At 43.8% G+C, this 17,029-nt stretch overlaps 2 protein-coding genes and 1 long non-coding RNA gene across 5 annotated transcripts; 2 read left to right on the top strand and 1 right to left on the bottom strand.

The window, feature by feature from the left end:
- Positions 1-763: 763 nt before the first annotated feature.
- Positions 764-10,882, bottom strand: LOC118284509. 3 transcript variants are annotated; one of them, XR_007030249.1, is made up of 8 exons: positions 10,745-10,882; positions 8,231-8,397; positions 7,199-7,280; positions 6,807-6,862; positions 6,348-6,653; positions 3,688-3,863; positions 2,991-3,068; positions 764-2,830 (listed from the first exon to the last, which is right to left on the bottom strand). It is a non-coding gene; the product is annotated as an uncharacterized LOC118284509 (long non-coding RNA). The 3 variants fall into 3 exon arrangements; XR_007030248.1 differs by lacking the exon at positions 2,991-3,068; XR_004784890.2 differs by lacking the exons at positions 2,991-3,068; positions 3,688-3,863.
- Positions 2,665-8,967, top strand: LOC118284504 (excitatory amino acid transporter 1). Its single transcript, XM_035607250.2, has 10 exons — positions 2,665-2,800; positions 3,652-3,791; positions 3,916-4,053; positions 5,122-5,326; positions 5,428-5,470; positions 5,999-6,282; positions 6,368-6,601; positions 6,832-7,026; positions 7,121-7,255; positions 8,283-8,967. The coding sequence occupies exons 2-10, from the start codon at positions 3,653-3,655 to the stop codon at positions 8,491-8,493; spliced, it is 1,584 nt and encodes a 527-aa protein (XP_035463143.1). The 5' UTR covers positions 2,665-2,800; position 3,652; the 3' UTR covers positions 8,494-8,967.
- On the top strand, positions 10,689-15,211 carry spra (sepiapterin reductase a). Its single transcript, XM_035607256.2, has 3 exons — positions 10,689-11,098; positions 12,578-12,868; positions 13,960-15,211. The coding sequence occupies exons 1-3, from the start codon at positions 10,771-10,773 to the stop codon at positions 14,148-14,150; spliced, it is 810 nt and encodes a 269-aa protein (XP_035463149.2). The 5' UTR covers positions 10,689-10,770; the 3' UTR covers positions 14,151-15,211.
- The last annotated feature ends 1,818 nt before the right edge of the window (positions 15,212-17,029 follow it).

The raw sequence follows: 17,029 nt of genomic DNA, 5'->3' as shown, positions 1-17,029 counted from the left end.
CCTGATGCATTCAGAGGCCCCACGAAAGAGTGGGAGAAAAAAACAACACATGAGCAGAAACAGCTTCGGTTGGACAGTAAGAGCAGTAACAATATAGAACCCGGATGTGGGTCACAACATGGATATATACATATAAAATTTTAAATAAGGACTCAACTACTGTAGAAAATAATTCACTGGTACCCTTACAGTGCGATAACAAACTTCTTTCTATATTATTCTGTCCACTTTGCTGCTGTAATGCCCAAATGTCCCCATTGTGGGACGAATAAAGGTAAATCTTATCTTATCTTATCTTAAATATCCCAAATGAAATGTGGGATTTTTTGGGGGGCTCCCAAAATGCGGTGATCTCAGCAAGGTGTAATCTGATTCGTATGTAATATGGCCTAAAATCACAAAACCAATACAGGCCACCTTTGGTAAATATGTGTCAGAGTCAACAAAGACTGATCCGGCTGTTGCTTCGCTCTGGTTAACTTGTGGCCAGGATCTAGCGAACAGGAGGGAACTTCCCGAGTGTGTCCCAGAGACACTAAATAATTAAAGTCTTTAAACTGTTGTAATTCTTCTCATGTTGTTTTGATTCAAATAAAGGTAAATTTGTATTTTGTGCAAGTTTTACGTCCAAAGAAGGATATTCTTCTGGGCAACACCCAAATATTTATGTAATTATTTGTTTAATTAATTCCATACAAAACATCTACATATAGAGTTAAAGATACTGTTATTTGCCTTTATAATACCCACAGCGTCAATTCAATTTAAATTCAATTCAAATTTATTAGTATTGTGCCAAATCACAACATATATTATCTCAAGGCTCTTTACATAGTGAGGTACAGATCTGATACAACAGGTCGACATAACCTCTTTAATGTAGTTGTAAATCCATGACCTGTTACTACTGTGGAATCCCCCCACATACATGTGAAGCCAGTAGAGGTCAGAAGAACTTTTGTGTTTCAGTGATGACACAAGTAGTGATGTCTGGTAATTTGTAAGATTATCACACTTAACAACTGTAGCATCCAGTGGGATGAAACAAAAAGGTTGGAAATTAGCTCCAGGGACTGAAGATTTTTTTAAATAAAGCACAGACTGACAACATCAGCAGCTTACGACACATTATGAGGAGTAGAATCTGAACGACCTCAGTAAACCTCATGAGGTAATGTTGGTGAAATCAGTTTCTCGCTTTGTTAAAATTTGAAAAAACGAATTTCACCCTCATGTTTCCCATTAATAGGACAAAACATCTATATGCCCCGTGGCTCTGAAGTCATTTAACGCTACAATTAAAAACATTACAGAGACTGAAGAGGAGCTCAGGTCATTGCATTCATGCTTTCCTTCGCATTGAATGTTTAATTTCCTCTTTCCAGTGCTGGAGGAAGGAGTGTTGCAACAGAGCATCCACATACTTCCTGTAACACCAGTGTGCCATGTTATCACTGAATTAGAACGTGGGCGTCAAACAGATTTGATCTCAGATCTGTGTCTGAACCCTGTGACCTCACTACTGGGGTCCCTCAGGGCTCCGTCCTGGGCCCAATCCTCTTCTCTCTGTACACCAGGTCATTAGAGCTCCGTTATTCACTCGCATGGCTTTTCCAACCATAGCTATGCAGATGACACCCAACTCATTTAGTTCTTTCCACAATCTGAAACCCAGGTGACTCCCGCTCAGACTGCACGGAGGGACACTGGACGACCAGCCGTCCTTCGCTGCCAACATCACAGTGACAACCCACTCCTGCAAAAAATTCTAAAATGGAGAACTTTAGGTCATTTCTTCATGGTTGACGCACTTATTGTAAATCACTTTGGACAATGTAATGTAATGTAATGAGATGAGGTTATAGGGGTTGTAAAACCTTTAGCTCATCACAGCTCATCAAATTTTTGGATGTAAACAGGCAGATTGAGAAATAAACCAAAGGCTCTAAAGACCTAAGTCTAAAAATCGGCAGAAGTCTGCACTTCTAAGATCGTTTGTTTCGCTATCAGACGTCTACAGGTATATTTCATTCATCCGAGTGACCGGGGAATAGTGTTTGTAAAAGGCTACGTGACCTGGTTTGAGGGATATTCTTCCCTTATTCTATTCCACAGCGCAGGGGAATATGTTTCCACACGGTAAGGTCACAGCACAAGTTCTACTTTTGTCAGCTAATTGTGGCGCGTGTCCCTCACTCTGTGGAATTACCTTAAACTATAACACTTCCCCAGTGAGGCGATGCGTATCAGTTCGGCTTCGTTATTGTTTAATGCCAGAAACAAATCTGTGAATCTACAACGTTCAGACTCCAGGAAACAAAGAAAGTGTCAAAAAAAAAAATACAAAGGAAAACAAACAGATGAGGAAAAATAAACCAGGAGAGAATGAGAAGAGAAGAAGATCTAATCTTAGATGTTTCCTTCCCCAAGAAGATCATTTTATGATGATTATCATTCCAACTCTCCTAGAAGTTTTTCATGCATCTGGGTTTCACCTGGAACTGTGTCACAGGGCTAACAGTGTTATTATGGGAAAACCATTTTCTAATTTGTCCTCTCAGTCTCGCTCCCCTCCCTCCTCTCCGTCTCTCTTCTGGATGTCTCCCCTCCTTTCTTTTCCAATTACAGTGTAGGTGCAGGAGAGAGAGCTCTTCACTTTCCATCTCCCAGTCGCTCCGACCTCCTGAATCCGACCAAACACCTGCTCCTCCTCCTGCGACTCAGCTCGGCTGCTCCACCTCAGGCCCGTCAGCTCGACCGTCATCAGAGTTTACTGAAGAGCAACCACCAGCTCAAAGAGGTACGTGATGACAGAACCTGTCCTTTTGTTCTGTAGATGTAACAGAGATGTAGATGTAGTTGTTTTAACTGCACCGGACGACGGATGAGACAAAGTTTTACTAAACTGGATTCATCTAAAAGTGAGTGTGTTCGCTCAGAGAAAGTAAATACAAAACGCAAGAAGTGTTGATATTAAAGGATCAGTTTACCTAAATCACAAAAGAAATGGATCTGTACGTAGTTTTGGTTTTATTGTTCCAGGTTAGAGATTCTGCCTCCACCTCCAGCTGTGAATGGAATTTCTTTCGTAAAAATTACATTGCTTTGCATTCAATCCAACCACTGCACATTTTTAACCTTCTGTCACAAGGCAATATTGCACTCTCTAGAAAATCTATATAGCTTTTTATAGTATTTTTATAGGCTTTTCTTTTTTTTCTATTGTATATTTTGTTCATATTTCTACCTCTTCCCTGATACCTTTGACTCTTGCTGCTGTAACAAGTGAAGTCTTGTCTTATCTCATCTTATCTTATTACATGTGGAAAAAACTGAAACTCTCTGAGGCAAATATTTCAAACTCTGGGCAAATGAAACCAAAACTATCACCATGACTACAAAATATGTTTTAATTGATGCAGAGCCTTTTAATTAAAGCGTTTCTAGTGAGTGAATGATGTGCGACTACTTTGGCAAGTAAGACTTCCAGTGAACGTAGAGTACAGTGTCGTCTGCATAATGTTACACAATCTTATGTCATACAGTTTCACATAAAAGGCTGTTGCACAAACCACTTAAAAGTTTCTCGTTTCTCGAGTTTACTCAGATTCCATCGTCACTAATGGACTTGTATATGTCGATGTCCTGCAGGATGCAGCGTTTCAGGGAAGGTATTCACATACGCACCATGAAGGCAAAGAGGAAAGTGGAGGAGATCTCTAAAGAGGACATCAAGGCTTTCCTCAAGAAGAACGCTTTCGTGCTCTTCACAGTTGCGGCAGTTGTTGTAGGTGAGCATCTTCCTCTGCACGCTCCATGGAAAACATATGACGTCGTTGGATCGGCGTCTTTGTCGTTGCAGCCTGGACACACATAGACGTTGTAAACCGACTCACCCTGTTGCACTGTCTGCAGGTATCATCCTGGGATTCGCCCTGCGCCCCTACAAGATGACCTATCGAGAAGTGAAGTACTTCTCCTTCCCTGGAGAGCTGCTGATGAGAATGCTTCAGATGCTGGTTCTGCCCCTACTGGTCTCCAGTCTTATTACAGGTACAACACCTGTAACACATTATGTCATACGGTACATCCGGAACATTTTTGTTCGGTTTCACGTCCTCCTCAGCTGCATGAGGCGCATGGACCGATGGTAACTTGGTAACTGGGGACATTTTAGAGACACAAAGGTCTGTATTTTATAAATAGGTGAATTAACATGTAAAAACTTAGAAGAATGGCTGTTACATGTCAGTAGAGACAGGCCGGCCTCGCCCCCTGGGTAGTGATGAAGAGATTCAGGTTGCTTCATCATTCGTGGCCTCTAACTGCACCGGTCTGTTCCCACAGTTCACAGCAGTGCAACATAGAGTCACTCATTCTTCAAGGCAGTGCCCTCTGCCAGTTCTACGCTTTCATTCCACCATGTGATTCATAGAGTATCTTTCATTAAAAAGACATAACCAGGACTCTTCAGTTCAAATGTCTCAATCAGCTTCTAAATATGTCCTTACTGTGCTTCCTAATAAAATCTGAACGTGTATAAATGACAGTATATATAAGACTGTTAGAGAGGCTGTACAGAATCTCCCTGTATGGTTGTGTTCAAGGAGTCTTTAAATTTCCATTTGAGGAAATTTGCTACGGGGTTATATCATGGCCAGTTTCATTTATTAATTGATTATTTCTGAGAAGAAAAATGTTTTTCCATCAGTTTGAAATGGGCTCTAAGCACCACAATACTCGTAAGACGCAACTTAGTTGCTACAGAGAAAAAGTATGAAGAGGTAGAATTCATACAGCAGCAGTAGAGAACACGTAGCCTTTCAGGAGGCAACAGAAATGAACAAAACATTGACCCATAGGTGCTAACTTTACAAAAAGTGATGGAGAATTTAAAACAGACAAAAGCTGCAGACTGACTGTGGGTTTTCAGGTTTTTCCAGATTCCTCCCATAGTCTTTACTCCACCTTTCGCCCAGTGTCAGCTGGCTTTGTTTCCAGCCGACCCTCAAAGGATTTATGGTATAGATGATGGAGGGACAGAGCTTCCTTGTTTGTAAAGATGATTTAACATGTCTTAATACTGAGATGTGAACTGCATGTCCAACCTCTGCCCACTAGGAATGGCAGCTCTGGACAGCAAAGCCTCAGGGAAGATGGGCATGAGAGCCGTGATCTACTACATGACCACGACCTTCATCGCAGTCTTCATCGGGATCTTAATCGTCCTCATCATCCACCCTGGAAAAGGATCGAAAGCGGAGTTTGGGAAGCAGCAAAAGATCGAGCAAATCAGTCCCGCTGATGCCTTCTTAGATCTGATCAGGTAGATGGCAAACAAGTGAGGAAGTGAGAAGAATAATGTTCACAGAGTTTGACAGTAAACGGCCAACATCTTCCTTCAATCACTGTGGTTTTTCATTTCAGGAATATGTTCCCACCAAACTTGGTCCAAGCCTGCACTCAACAGGTGAGCTCCACGATTAACTCTTACACAATCTGCAGCACTTTGTGTCCAGGAAGTCGTACCACAGGTAACCTTTAGGCAAGCAGCACATAGCCCCCATTGACTCTAACGTCATACCAACGAGTCAAGTTTAATTTTGCAGAGTTTATCCTCTGAAGAGCATGATTGGGCTGAGAACTCTACCTCTTAGATTTTTGTCTTTTCTTGTGCACAAGTGGAAATTCTAGCCGGATGGCTCTGGAGGAACCATGGGTAGCAGCTGCAGTTTTATTTTTAGCCGACCCAACCTAATTCAAGTGACTGTACAGTAGAAGTTTGCAGACTGGAGAAGTTTGTTTTCAAGACTTTCTTCAAGAAAATGTTTCCAGCTTCAGCTTTCAGTCACAGTTTGGTCAAGTTTAGGCGACAAAACTACTTGGTGAGGTTTCGAAGATCCTCTCACAATGTTGCCCAAGTGCAGAAAGCTTCTCCCAACTTGAGTCATCCTCACCCAACTCCACTGGTTTAACCTTAAACTCTGTCGTTCTCCAGTTCAAAACCAGATATGGAAAGCGAGTGGTGCATGTGACGGTGACAGTGAACGACACCATCTTCAACAACTCAACCAATGGCACCCAGGAGGTCATGGAAATCACCCGGGAGGAAGTGATCCCGGTGCCGGGTCAGGTGAACGGGGTCAATGCCCTCGGGCTGGTGGTCTTCTCCATGTGCTTTGGTCTGATAATTGGCAACATGAAGGAGCAGGGCCAGCTCCTGAGGGATTTCTTCGACAGCCTCAATGAGGCGATCATGCGCCTGGTTGCCATCATCATGTGGTAGGACTTCCCTCGGAAGTTGAAGGTTGTTGAACAAATGCCACCATCACACCTTTGTTACTCACCTTTCCTCTCCTCCCCTCAGGTATGCTCCTATCGGTATTCTGTTCCTCATAGCTGGAAAGATAGTGGAGATGGATGATCTAACACAGATGGGTGGCCAGCTGGGCATGTACACCATCACCGTCATCATTGGCTTGCTGATCCACGGTGTTCTTATTCTTCCCACTCTTTATTTCGTCATCACCCGGCAGAACCCCTTCATCTTCATTGCTGGGCTGCTGCAGGCTCTGGTCACCGCCCTGGGAACCTCGTCCAGGTGAGTCCTGTCCAACACCACCACTCCTCAACAAGTCAATCACTATCATCCCCTGAAACAAACAGTCTGTCATTTTGGGAACTTCACCTGTTGACAGTCAAACTCATGTTGAAAGTCGAAAACTACAAATATTTGATCTGTATAAAACAAATATTATTCATAATTTCCCCCTCTAAAGAATATAAAGCATCATTTTTTTGTTCACCTGTGTTGGTTCTTTCCTCTCCCAGCTCAGCGACGCTCCCCGTCACCTTCAAGTGTCTGGAGGAGAACAACAAAATTGACAAGCGAATCACGCGTTTCGTGCTGCCGGTGGGCGCCACCATCAACATGGACGGAACGGCTCTGTATGAAGCTCTGGCAGCCCTCTTCATCGCTCAGGTCAACAATATTGAGATGAACTTTGGTCAGATCATCACCATAAGGTAAGAATAAAAAAAAATATCCAAATCTTATTGTTATCAATACGAAAATTGTCCCAGGAGTAATCGTCGTCATTTCTGTGTCTTTCTCTTCAAGTATTACAGCAACCGCAGCCAGTATCGGAGCTGCTGGCATCCCTCAGGCCGGCCTGGTCACCATGGTGATCGTACTCACCTCTGTTGGACTTCCGACTGACGACATCACTCTCATCATTGCAGTCGATTGGTTTCTGTGAGTAGCCTGCAACATCGTGAACCTGTGAAAAATAATACAGAATGAAATCCATCCAAACACCAGCGTCTGTCAGCGGCTTTAACATGAACGTGAATCCTCTCTGGATCCACGACCACCCAGTGACACACTTCCGTCTCCCTCGAGTCTCGTTCCACATCTTCCCCTTTTGTATTGAATATTTTCTGCGATGAGTTTTAACATAGAAACATAATTAGGTTTCCCAAATTAATCATTTCAATTAGAATACCCTTCCCAGAAATTACTCAGCTAACTGGGGTAATAAGAAGAAACCCTCCTTCCCTCCTTTCACTGGGATGGACCAAATCTGAGTGGCCTGTCTTCACAGGGCTCAGCTCATTGGTATAAAACTGAGGATTATAATGTACAAAATGAACATCATGTATTGAAGAAGACTTGAAACTAGAGATTGAACCATAAACTCCTCTGGAAAATGTTTACTGATGTTATAAATCAAGTGAGAAGTAGAGTCATGTTCTCATAGAGTCGCCCTCTGCTGGTCAGTACACAGAATACAGGCTTCGAACACTTTAATATTAGATTAATTTTTCTGGAACCCGGTGACAACGTCACTTGTTATGTACAGTAAGTGTTTTTGCTCCGTATCAGAAATAATCTCCGTCGACACTAACACACCAGAATAACCGCAGGCGCAGTTTGCGTTGGTTCGGAGGGCTCACTGAACCCCCCTGGTGGCCATAACCAGAAATGCATGTGGGGGTATTTTCTATATCTGTTTAACACCAGCGTTTCTCATTAATTACTGAGATTGTAATTTGTCCTGCCACAGTTAGATAATGAACCAAAATCTTTACACCCCTAGACTTTTTTGCTAACCCCTTTTTTGTTACGGCTTTTTTCTTTAAAATAGAAACACAACTTGTTTTCAGACTTCAGATTTTGTAATGGATTTCTGTAAATCCATGTGACATGTTGATCAGTGACCTCACTCACACAGTATCTTTTCAAGCCTTTTCGTTCCCTCTGTTTTCCCGCGGGGATGCAGGGACCGTCTCCGCACCACCACCAATGTTCTGGGGGACTCGATCGGCGCCGGCATCGTGGAGTTCTTGTCCCGACACGAGCTCCGCAGCAAAGACGTGGAAATGGGAAACTCTGTGCTGGAGGAGAAGGAGAGGAAGAAGCCATACAAGCTCATCTCACAGGATAGTGATTTTGAAAACGATAAACGCACTCACAGCGAATCAAACATGTAGATCGACCTTCGACATCTGTCAACATCCGTCCACACGCAAACACACTGGTTGAGATCCTGTCCACAACAATTACTGTCTTTATTTCTAGAGCCTGACCAATATGGAATTTTTGGAGTAAAAAAATTAAAGTAAAATATATATGTTCATATCAGCAAAACATAACGCAGACACCGGTATTTCTGTGAAAGGCTCATATCGTTGGATATCACCGATTATTTTGTGTCGTGTCCCAGAAGTGATGAATTTCTTACATTCCTCTATCGTCCATTAATTTACGCTTCTGTTCCTGTTTTGAATGTTTACTACTTAAATGAATATTTCAAAATAAAACTCTGCATTACCCTGATGTGAAGGCGGAGTGAGAGTTGGTAACAGTGAGCTGCTGGATACAAACACTCATCGTGAGGAATTGTTCAAGAAACTATGTGTTCAGACTTTTACCTTCTGTCGAATTAAACCAACTTCAATTCAGAATTGATATTTTCTTCAATAAAAGCTGGTAAATATTGTGGTTATAACAAGTGTATTAGACATTTTATGTTTTTTTGATGACGCAGTGGTTTTGACTCACAGATTCTTTCACAAACCTTGAATTACAAACGGAACTTTTTACCAACGCTGCTCATTTACTGTAGATACGAGTGATGGTTTAATGTTTATTACACGTTAAACTTCTGGTTTCACTGAGGAGGCGTGAGACAGACAGAGAATCAGAACTGGACTGAAATTCTGCTGTTAACAGACAAAACAAGAACAGGCCTTTTTCCAAATAAAACAGGAAACAGAAAGTTCACAAGAGTCAGTCTGTTTCCACGACAGGAACCAAGTGTGTTTCCTCCACACGCATCAGGGTCTAAAGTCCTGGGAGAGAGTTCCTTCTCGGTGGGTTTAACTTGACAGAAGTACAGGAACCTCTGGGGTGGGCGGAGCCTGGCAGTGCTGAACATGCCTGATTGGTCGAGCGCTCCCCTCCCCTGGACATGCACTGCATCTGGTTCACATTAAAGCGAACTGCAATGATTCTCTGCCCAGCAACCACCAAAGACTGAAAACAATTCTGTGGTAAACGCTGTTAGAGCGTCATCTGTTCCTCTCTTTATTGTCGCCCCCTGGTGGACGGGAGTGGAACAGCTTGTTGTAGCTATCACTTGTTATTGTTCACGTCAGTCGGCTAATTTGGCAAAACTCCTCTGGTCAATAACGTTCTGCAGGAACCTTTGAGGTTCATGACCTGTACTGCAGCCAGCCACCAGGGGGCGACCAGGAGGATTTGGCTTCACTGTAGAGGAGTCGTCACGTCGTCCATCTTTATCTACAGTCACGGGTTTTGATCAACCTGTCGAGGATCGAACGCGTCCTGGAGGTCGGAGGTGACTCGTCTCTGCTTTTTAACAAACTGTTGAACGAGGCGATGAGTGCCACACAGCTGCGTTCAGGTGCTGATGGAAAACTGGGACATCTGAGCTTTATCACAGCTACATTAGAACATTAGTACAATTCAAAGTATATTTCGTCCTCTTATTCAAACTGTAATTTATATATTATCAAATTAAAACCAATAGTTATGATAGTTTTATACATATATATGTATACTATTGTATACTATGTATTTAATATATTATATATTGTTATATATTAGGCTTTATATATATACATATATTATTCTCTATACAACTTAATTATTATCTGTTTAAATATATATACAACTTAATTTTTGTCTGTTTAAATATATAAAAAAAAATTAAAGATAATAATTTAGTTTTATATATATATTAATATAAATATCAAGTATGAATTAATATATATATATAACTTAATTATTATCTGTATATATAATAAATATGTGTATATATAATTTTTCCATCAGTGACGAATTAGATCAAAACCGGGAGATGGCGACAGGCAACAAGTGGATACACACCGAGGAGAAAATACAAGAAGAAGAAAACACACGCACACACACACAAACACAAACACACACACACAAACACACACACTCTCTCTCTCTCTCACACACACACACACACTCTCTCTCTCACACACACATACACACACACACACTCTCTCTCTCTCACACACACACACACACACACACTCTCTCTCTCTCACACACACACACACACACACACACACTCTCTCTCTCTCTCACACACACTCTCTCTCTCTCTCTCTCTCTCTCTCACACACACACACACACACTCTCTCTCTCTCTCTCTCACACACACACACACTCTCTCTCTCTCTCTCTCACCGGTCCCTCTCTGCGGCTCCAGAACCATGTCGTCCACCGAGCGCGCCCCGGACCTCGGCCGGGCCTTGTGCGTCATCACCGGCGCCTCCAGAGGCTTCGGTCGGACCGCGGCGAGGCAGATGTCGCGGCTGCTGAAGCCGAGCTCCGCGCTCGTGCTGGCGGCTCGATCCGGCGACGAGCTCCGCGCTCTGCAGGCGGAGCTCGTCGCCGACGCGGAGGCAGGTGGCGGCGGCCTCCTGGTGGAGGTCGTGCCGGCGGACCTGGCTCAGCCCGACGCACTGGAGCGCGTCGTGGCGGCGTCCGCGCGCTGCTTCAGGCCGGACATGGACCATGTGATCCTGCTCAACAATGCAGGTGAGAAACGTCTCGTCGTCCTCAGGATTATCAGGACTTCTCTTGTTATCTTCAATGAGCTCAGGTCGGTCCGATGCTTCTGTCCAGATCCCGACCGATATTTGTCGTTTAGCCGATAACAATGGGTCGATATGAATCTTTCACAGGCAAAATCAGTGTCTGCTCATATGAAAACTCATATTCTACAGAATAAAAAAATCGTTTTAGTTTACATTTTTTTGATTAAGTTCTATATGTTTGGTTATTTTTGTGTTGAGTTTTGATTTCTAGTTATTTATAATCGAGTTTATGGCTAAACTGTCAGATATGAAGCCTCAGTCACATCCCTCTGTCATAACAGTTTGATAACAACGTCTTAGGAATCAATGACACTTTTTCCTTTATATATATATAGATGTCGGCCATATTGGTCGGTATTTAAAAATTGGATTTTGCAGAATTATTATAAGATTGATTTTAAAGAACTTACTTGAGTAGTATTAATATAATACTTTACTCTACATTCTACTCCACTACAACTCAGATGAAGTCATTTGTGCTTTTGACTCAGCCACGTGTTTCTACACTTCTTCTGTACACACACATACACACTGTGTATTACTGTATGTGTACGTAGGGATTCACAGCAACTGAAGAAAACAGTTGCTGTGAATTGACAAGACATGAACTGAAAATACACACAACACGTATAAATACACAGACATGCTGCAGATAAAATAAAACACAAGCGCATTTTGTCCGTCCGTGGTGTCGCGGTTCACATGACGGCTCCTCGTTTGCCTCCGAGGCTTTTCTGGCAGAAACATTACACAAGAAACTAAGTTAAATAAGTCAAACCGGATTTGGATGCCGGCGTCTCGGGGGGAATCATCAACCTCGAGCTGCTCTGTACCGAACAGTGTGTGGACTTCACTTCACACTCTCTTCTTCCAGTGAAGTACCGATGTGTCGATGTGTCTGAGTTTCGGGGGTTTGATATTTTTCTGTGAGTCGACCTTTGAGTCTGAGGCTGAGAGAGATAAACAGCTCCGAACCTGAACTGATAAAACAGTTTGCACGGACCGATAACAACTCAAGATGAGTACGTTTCTGTTGGTTTGGGTCAACTGACCCTTTAGAGCTCTTGATCTCATCATGGTTCCCTCCTGAGCAGACGAGTGAGACGCCCCCCAACATGCTAGTGTCCAGGCCTGATGGTTCACACACCTTCCCTCAATCTAACACACCCGTCATCAGTGGTCCAGTGTTAATTTGCACCTTCAAAGTGATACAGGACTCAGTGTATATTTTCTTAGCTTATGGTTAGCAAGCTAACGTTAGCTGGAGATACCTTGACTGAACCGAAGACTTGTTTTAACAGCTAGCCAGCCGTTGAATGTTTATGGTAAAACGTTTCGGGCCCCCAGGGGCCTGTTAGGACATTCACTGGACGAGCTGAAGTAAAAACTATTCTGTATGAAACCCCTCCCTCCCTCCCAGCCTCCCTGGGTGACGTGTCCCGCTACGCCAAGAGCTTCACCAACATGGCCGAGGTGGACTCCTACCTGTCCCTGAACGTCAGCTCTTCCCTGTGCCTCACCGCCAGCATCCTGCAGGCGTTCCCTCAGCGTCCGGGTCTGCGGCGCACCGTCATCAACCTGTCGTCACTGTGCGCCGTGCAGCCGTTCCGCTCCTGGGTGCTGTACTGCACCGGCAAGGCTGCGCGGGACATGATGTTCAGGGTCCTGGCCGAGGAGGAGCCGGACGTCAGGGTGCTCAACTACTCTCCAGGTGAGAGAACTTTAGTCCTGAAGGTGTCGAGAGAACTTTAGTCCTGAAGGTGTCGAGAGAACTTTAGTCCTGAAGGTGTCGAGAGAACTTTAGTCCTGAAGGTGTCGAGAGAACTTTAGTCCTGAAGGTGTCGAGAGAACTTTAGTCCTGAAGGTGTCGAGAGAACTTTAGTCCTGAAAGTGTCGAGAGAACTTTAGTCCTGAAGGTGTCGAGAGAACTTTAGTCCTGAAGGTGTCGAGAGAACTTTAGTCCTGAAGGTGTCGAGAGAACTTTAGTCCTGAAGGTGTCGAGAGAACTTTAGTCCTGAAGGTGTCGAGAGAACTTTAGTCCTGAAGGTGTCGAGAGAACTTTAGTCCTGAAGGTGTCGAGAGAACTTTAGTCCTGAAGGTGTCGAGAGAACTTTAGTCCTGAAGGTGTCGAGAGAACTTTAGTCCTGAAGGTGTCGAGAGAACTTTAGTCCTGAAGGTGTCGAGAGAACTTTAGTCCTGAAGGTGTCGAGAGAACTTTAGTCCTGAAAGTGTCGAGAGAACTTTAGTCCTGAAAGTGTCGAGAGAACTTTAGTCCTGAAGGTGTCGAGAGAACTTTAGTCCTGAAGGTGTCGAGAGAACTTTAGTCCTGAAGGTGTCGAGAGAACTTTAGTCCTGAAGGTGTCGAGAGAACTTTAGTCCTGAAGGTGTCGAGAGAACTTTAGTCCTGAAGGTGTCGAGAGAACTTTAGTCCTGAAGGTGTCGAGAGAACTTTAGTCCTGAAGGTGTCGAGAGAACTTTAGTCCTGAAGGTGTCGAGAGAACTTTAGTCCTGAAGGTGTCGAGAGAACTTTAGTCCTGAAGGTGTCGAGAGAACTTTAGTCCTGAAGGTGTCGGGAGAACTTTAGTCCTGAAGGTGTCGAGAGAACTTTAGTCCTGAAAGTGTCGGGAGAACTTTAGTCCTGAAGGTGTCGAGAGAACTTTAGTCCTGAAAGTGTCGGGAGAACTTTAGTCCTGAAAGTGTCGAGAGAACTTTAGTCCTGAAGGTGTGGAGAGAACTTTAGTCCTGAAGGTGTCCTGGAATAATCTGAGATTACTGAATTTCCTGTCCTCTCTGCTGAACCAGGACCTCTGGATACAGACATGCAGATGTTGGCCCGATCCAGAACAGCTGATCCCGACATCAAGAAGTCTTTCTCCAACATGTTCGCTCAGGGCCAGCTGCTCACCTGCGAGGCGTCCTGCACCAAGCTGGTGAAGCTGCTGCTGGAAGACAACTACGTCTCCGGAGCTCACGTCGACATCTACGACGTGTAGACGCCGCCGTGCCTCCGGGCATTCAGCCGTGTGCCATGTGATTCCTATGAGCCTGGATTTTAAATTGGAAATTCTAGTTCTTCTTACAGTCGTAAGTGCCGAAGTTAAAGGGTCAGTGTGAAGGATTCATTCACCAGAAATATTAATGTGTTCAAAAACTGAGAATCATTGGGCCTCATGCGAGAGCGACAGGTGGACGATTGCAAACTGTTCGTACCTGAAAGAAACGGTTCTTGCATGAGGCACATTGATCTTGTTACATAAGAACAAACCTGTATATCTACATCAGGACCTCCACGCAGTCCGCCATGTTTCTACAGTAGCCCAGAGTGGACAAACTCTCAGGACACTGGCTGTAGACAGGTCCTTTCATATTTTTATGTCACCTTAAGGCCACCGTAGGTTTCTCCACCAAGTTTGAAAGGGAAGGAGTTTCGAGTGAGTTGCAATCTGCCCCCTCACCACTAGATGCCACTGAACCCAACTTCTACTTCGTGTGTAGCCTTGGTTTGGCTAATGAGATGGATCGAACCCAAGTTCTTTTAATTTACTTTCAAAACATTCCAGCGAAGGTTCGTTCACCGTCCTGCCAGCAGAGCTGCCGCCGGTGTCACCAGCTCCTGCAGAGGCAGAGACGCCAGAAGACATAAAGTACATTTGTAGATAAATGGTTAAACAGCATTCATCATGGTCACAAGGAAAAATTAAACTTCATGCATAGAATCTTACAAACTTATTTTTCCGGCTCAATCCAGAGTCAAACAGCAGCTCACGTCAGAGGATTGGAATCTAAGGGAAACAACTTTTTTATAGATGCCGATGCTTCTTCGATACATTCTGCAGGTGTGTAGCAGCACATTACCAGTAACTTATCAGCCGGAGACACACAGGTGAATATCTCTGAGCCACTTTGGGACCAAGACTGAAACCTAAAATCTGTGAAACTCTTTTCTGTTGTCGCGTCTGCTTTGGTGTCGTTTCATGTCGTCTCTGCCCTCGTTGTGTGACATCAGCTGTTCTTTTGTAAACTCGATAGTGAATGTTTCAGAAATAAATCAATGGAAGTAAAATACTGAGATTGTTTTTATTGGTACTATACATGTGATTTAAGCCATAATGAAAACGTTCTGTTGACATTAGATTGGTGTTAAAGTGAGTGACGACGACTCGATGGTTATTCTGAAGTTAGTCGAGTCTATTCAAGATTGGGAGAAGTTAGGAAGCTTCTGGACATGGACATAAAAATGGACAGTCAGTCTGAAGCCTGTATTCTGTCAGTCTGAGCTCCTCCTCCGACTGACAGAATTCAGTGCAGATACTTTGCTGCTTCGCTCCCGTATCTGCTTGAAACTCCTTTTGTCTTTGCAGACCTTCTCATTATTACATGTGTGTGGCCTACTAATAGCACAACCCTGTGCGACAGTAACTGGAGACGATAGACAGCCTATCAGCAGCAAGATGCCTCCCTTCTCCGCGGATGACTTCTACAAACTTTTACAGAAGAAGAAGTACTGGAAACGAAAATCCATCGGCTACAAGTGAATGTGGAAGTGAAACCACTTTACCATGGAACCAACACAGCGGACAAGATAATGCTAACACAAGGCCAGTTAGCACTACAGAGAAAAGGGAGAATGTATCTACAAATAGTCTCTGGAACTCTCGTGGTGCGCGGCCTGAGAACGAATGACCTCCTTGTGAAATGGGACGACGAGTAGCAGGTGAGATCTGTGATGCGACCGGCTGGACTGAGGAGGGAGAAATATCAACTCGCCTCCCCAACAACCACGTGTTCAACTGGAGAACAGGTTGGCTCCCCGGCTGCAGGATCCTGGATAATCTTCCATCTGAAAGTAGAAGGCTACAGGTTCTGTGCTTTCCTGAGGACTTGGTATCTGACATGAGAGAAAAAATCATGGACATCGTCATTTCGCATCCATCAGTGAAAAACCTAATTTTGCACATAGGGTCAAATGACATTGTGAAACAGCCGTCTGAAGCACTGATCTGTCTGAACACGGAAGTGTTCATCAGTGGTCTCCTGCCACCGAGGAGTTGAGAAATTCTCAAGACTTTTGAGTCTGAACACGTGGCTCTCAACTGCATGCGATGTCCATTTCAACTTTTTCTGGGACCGAAGACGTCTTTTTAAAGAAGATGGACTTTGCCTAAACAGGATGAGAGGAACAAAAACGATGGACCTTATCATGTCCAAGGGTGTGAACATGTCCGAGGTCGTGGTGACCTGTGTTTTCTCTGTGCAGACAAATGTTCACAGAAAAGTAATCAACCACAAAATGGTACATCACCGAAAATACCAGTGAAATGTTGATTCAGGCTCTCTCCTCCGCGCCCACTGGGGTCTCAGTAAATGAGGTTGTTGATGACTTCAATGAAAAATGTACAGATGTTATTGATGCCACTGCACCTACCAAGGTGAAAGTGGTCTCTGGTCAAAAAAGATCTCCAAGGAGAAATGCCACGTCAGTACGAACAGAAAGAAGAGCGGTCGAAGAGATGAACGCAGGTGGAGAAAAACAAATCTCCATCTACAAAGAAAGGCAAACATGGAGAGGCAGCGTTCAGCTTCTATGCTCCACAGATCTGGAACAAACTCCCAGAGAAGTGCAGGACGGCTGCAACTCTCAGTTCTTTTAAATCAAGCATGCATTTCTTCTACTGCACTGTAACTTTTATCACCTGTTTTTATTTTCTCTTTTTAATTATTGTATTTTCAATACAATTTTATTGTATTTTTATGTGATTTGATGTGTTTCCTCCCAATGCTTTGAATGTTTTATGTAAAGCCCATTGAATTGCCTTGGTGTTGAAATGTGCTGTACCAATAAACTTGCCTTTCCTGTTCTGTGTCCTGACCA

Source organism: Scophthalmus maximus, chromosome 20 (genome assembly GCF_022379125.1).
Source record: "Scophthalmus maximus strain ysfricsl-2021 chromosome 20, ASM2237912v1, whole genome shotgun sequence".
NCBI classification, from domain to species: domain Eukaryota; kingdom Metazoa; phylum Chordata; class Actinopteri; order Pleuronectiformes; family Scophthalmidae; genus Scophthalmus; species Scophthalmus maximus.
This window is presented reverse-complemented; position numbering and strand designations above follow the sequence as displayed.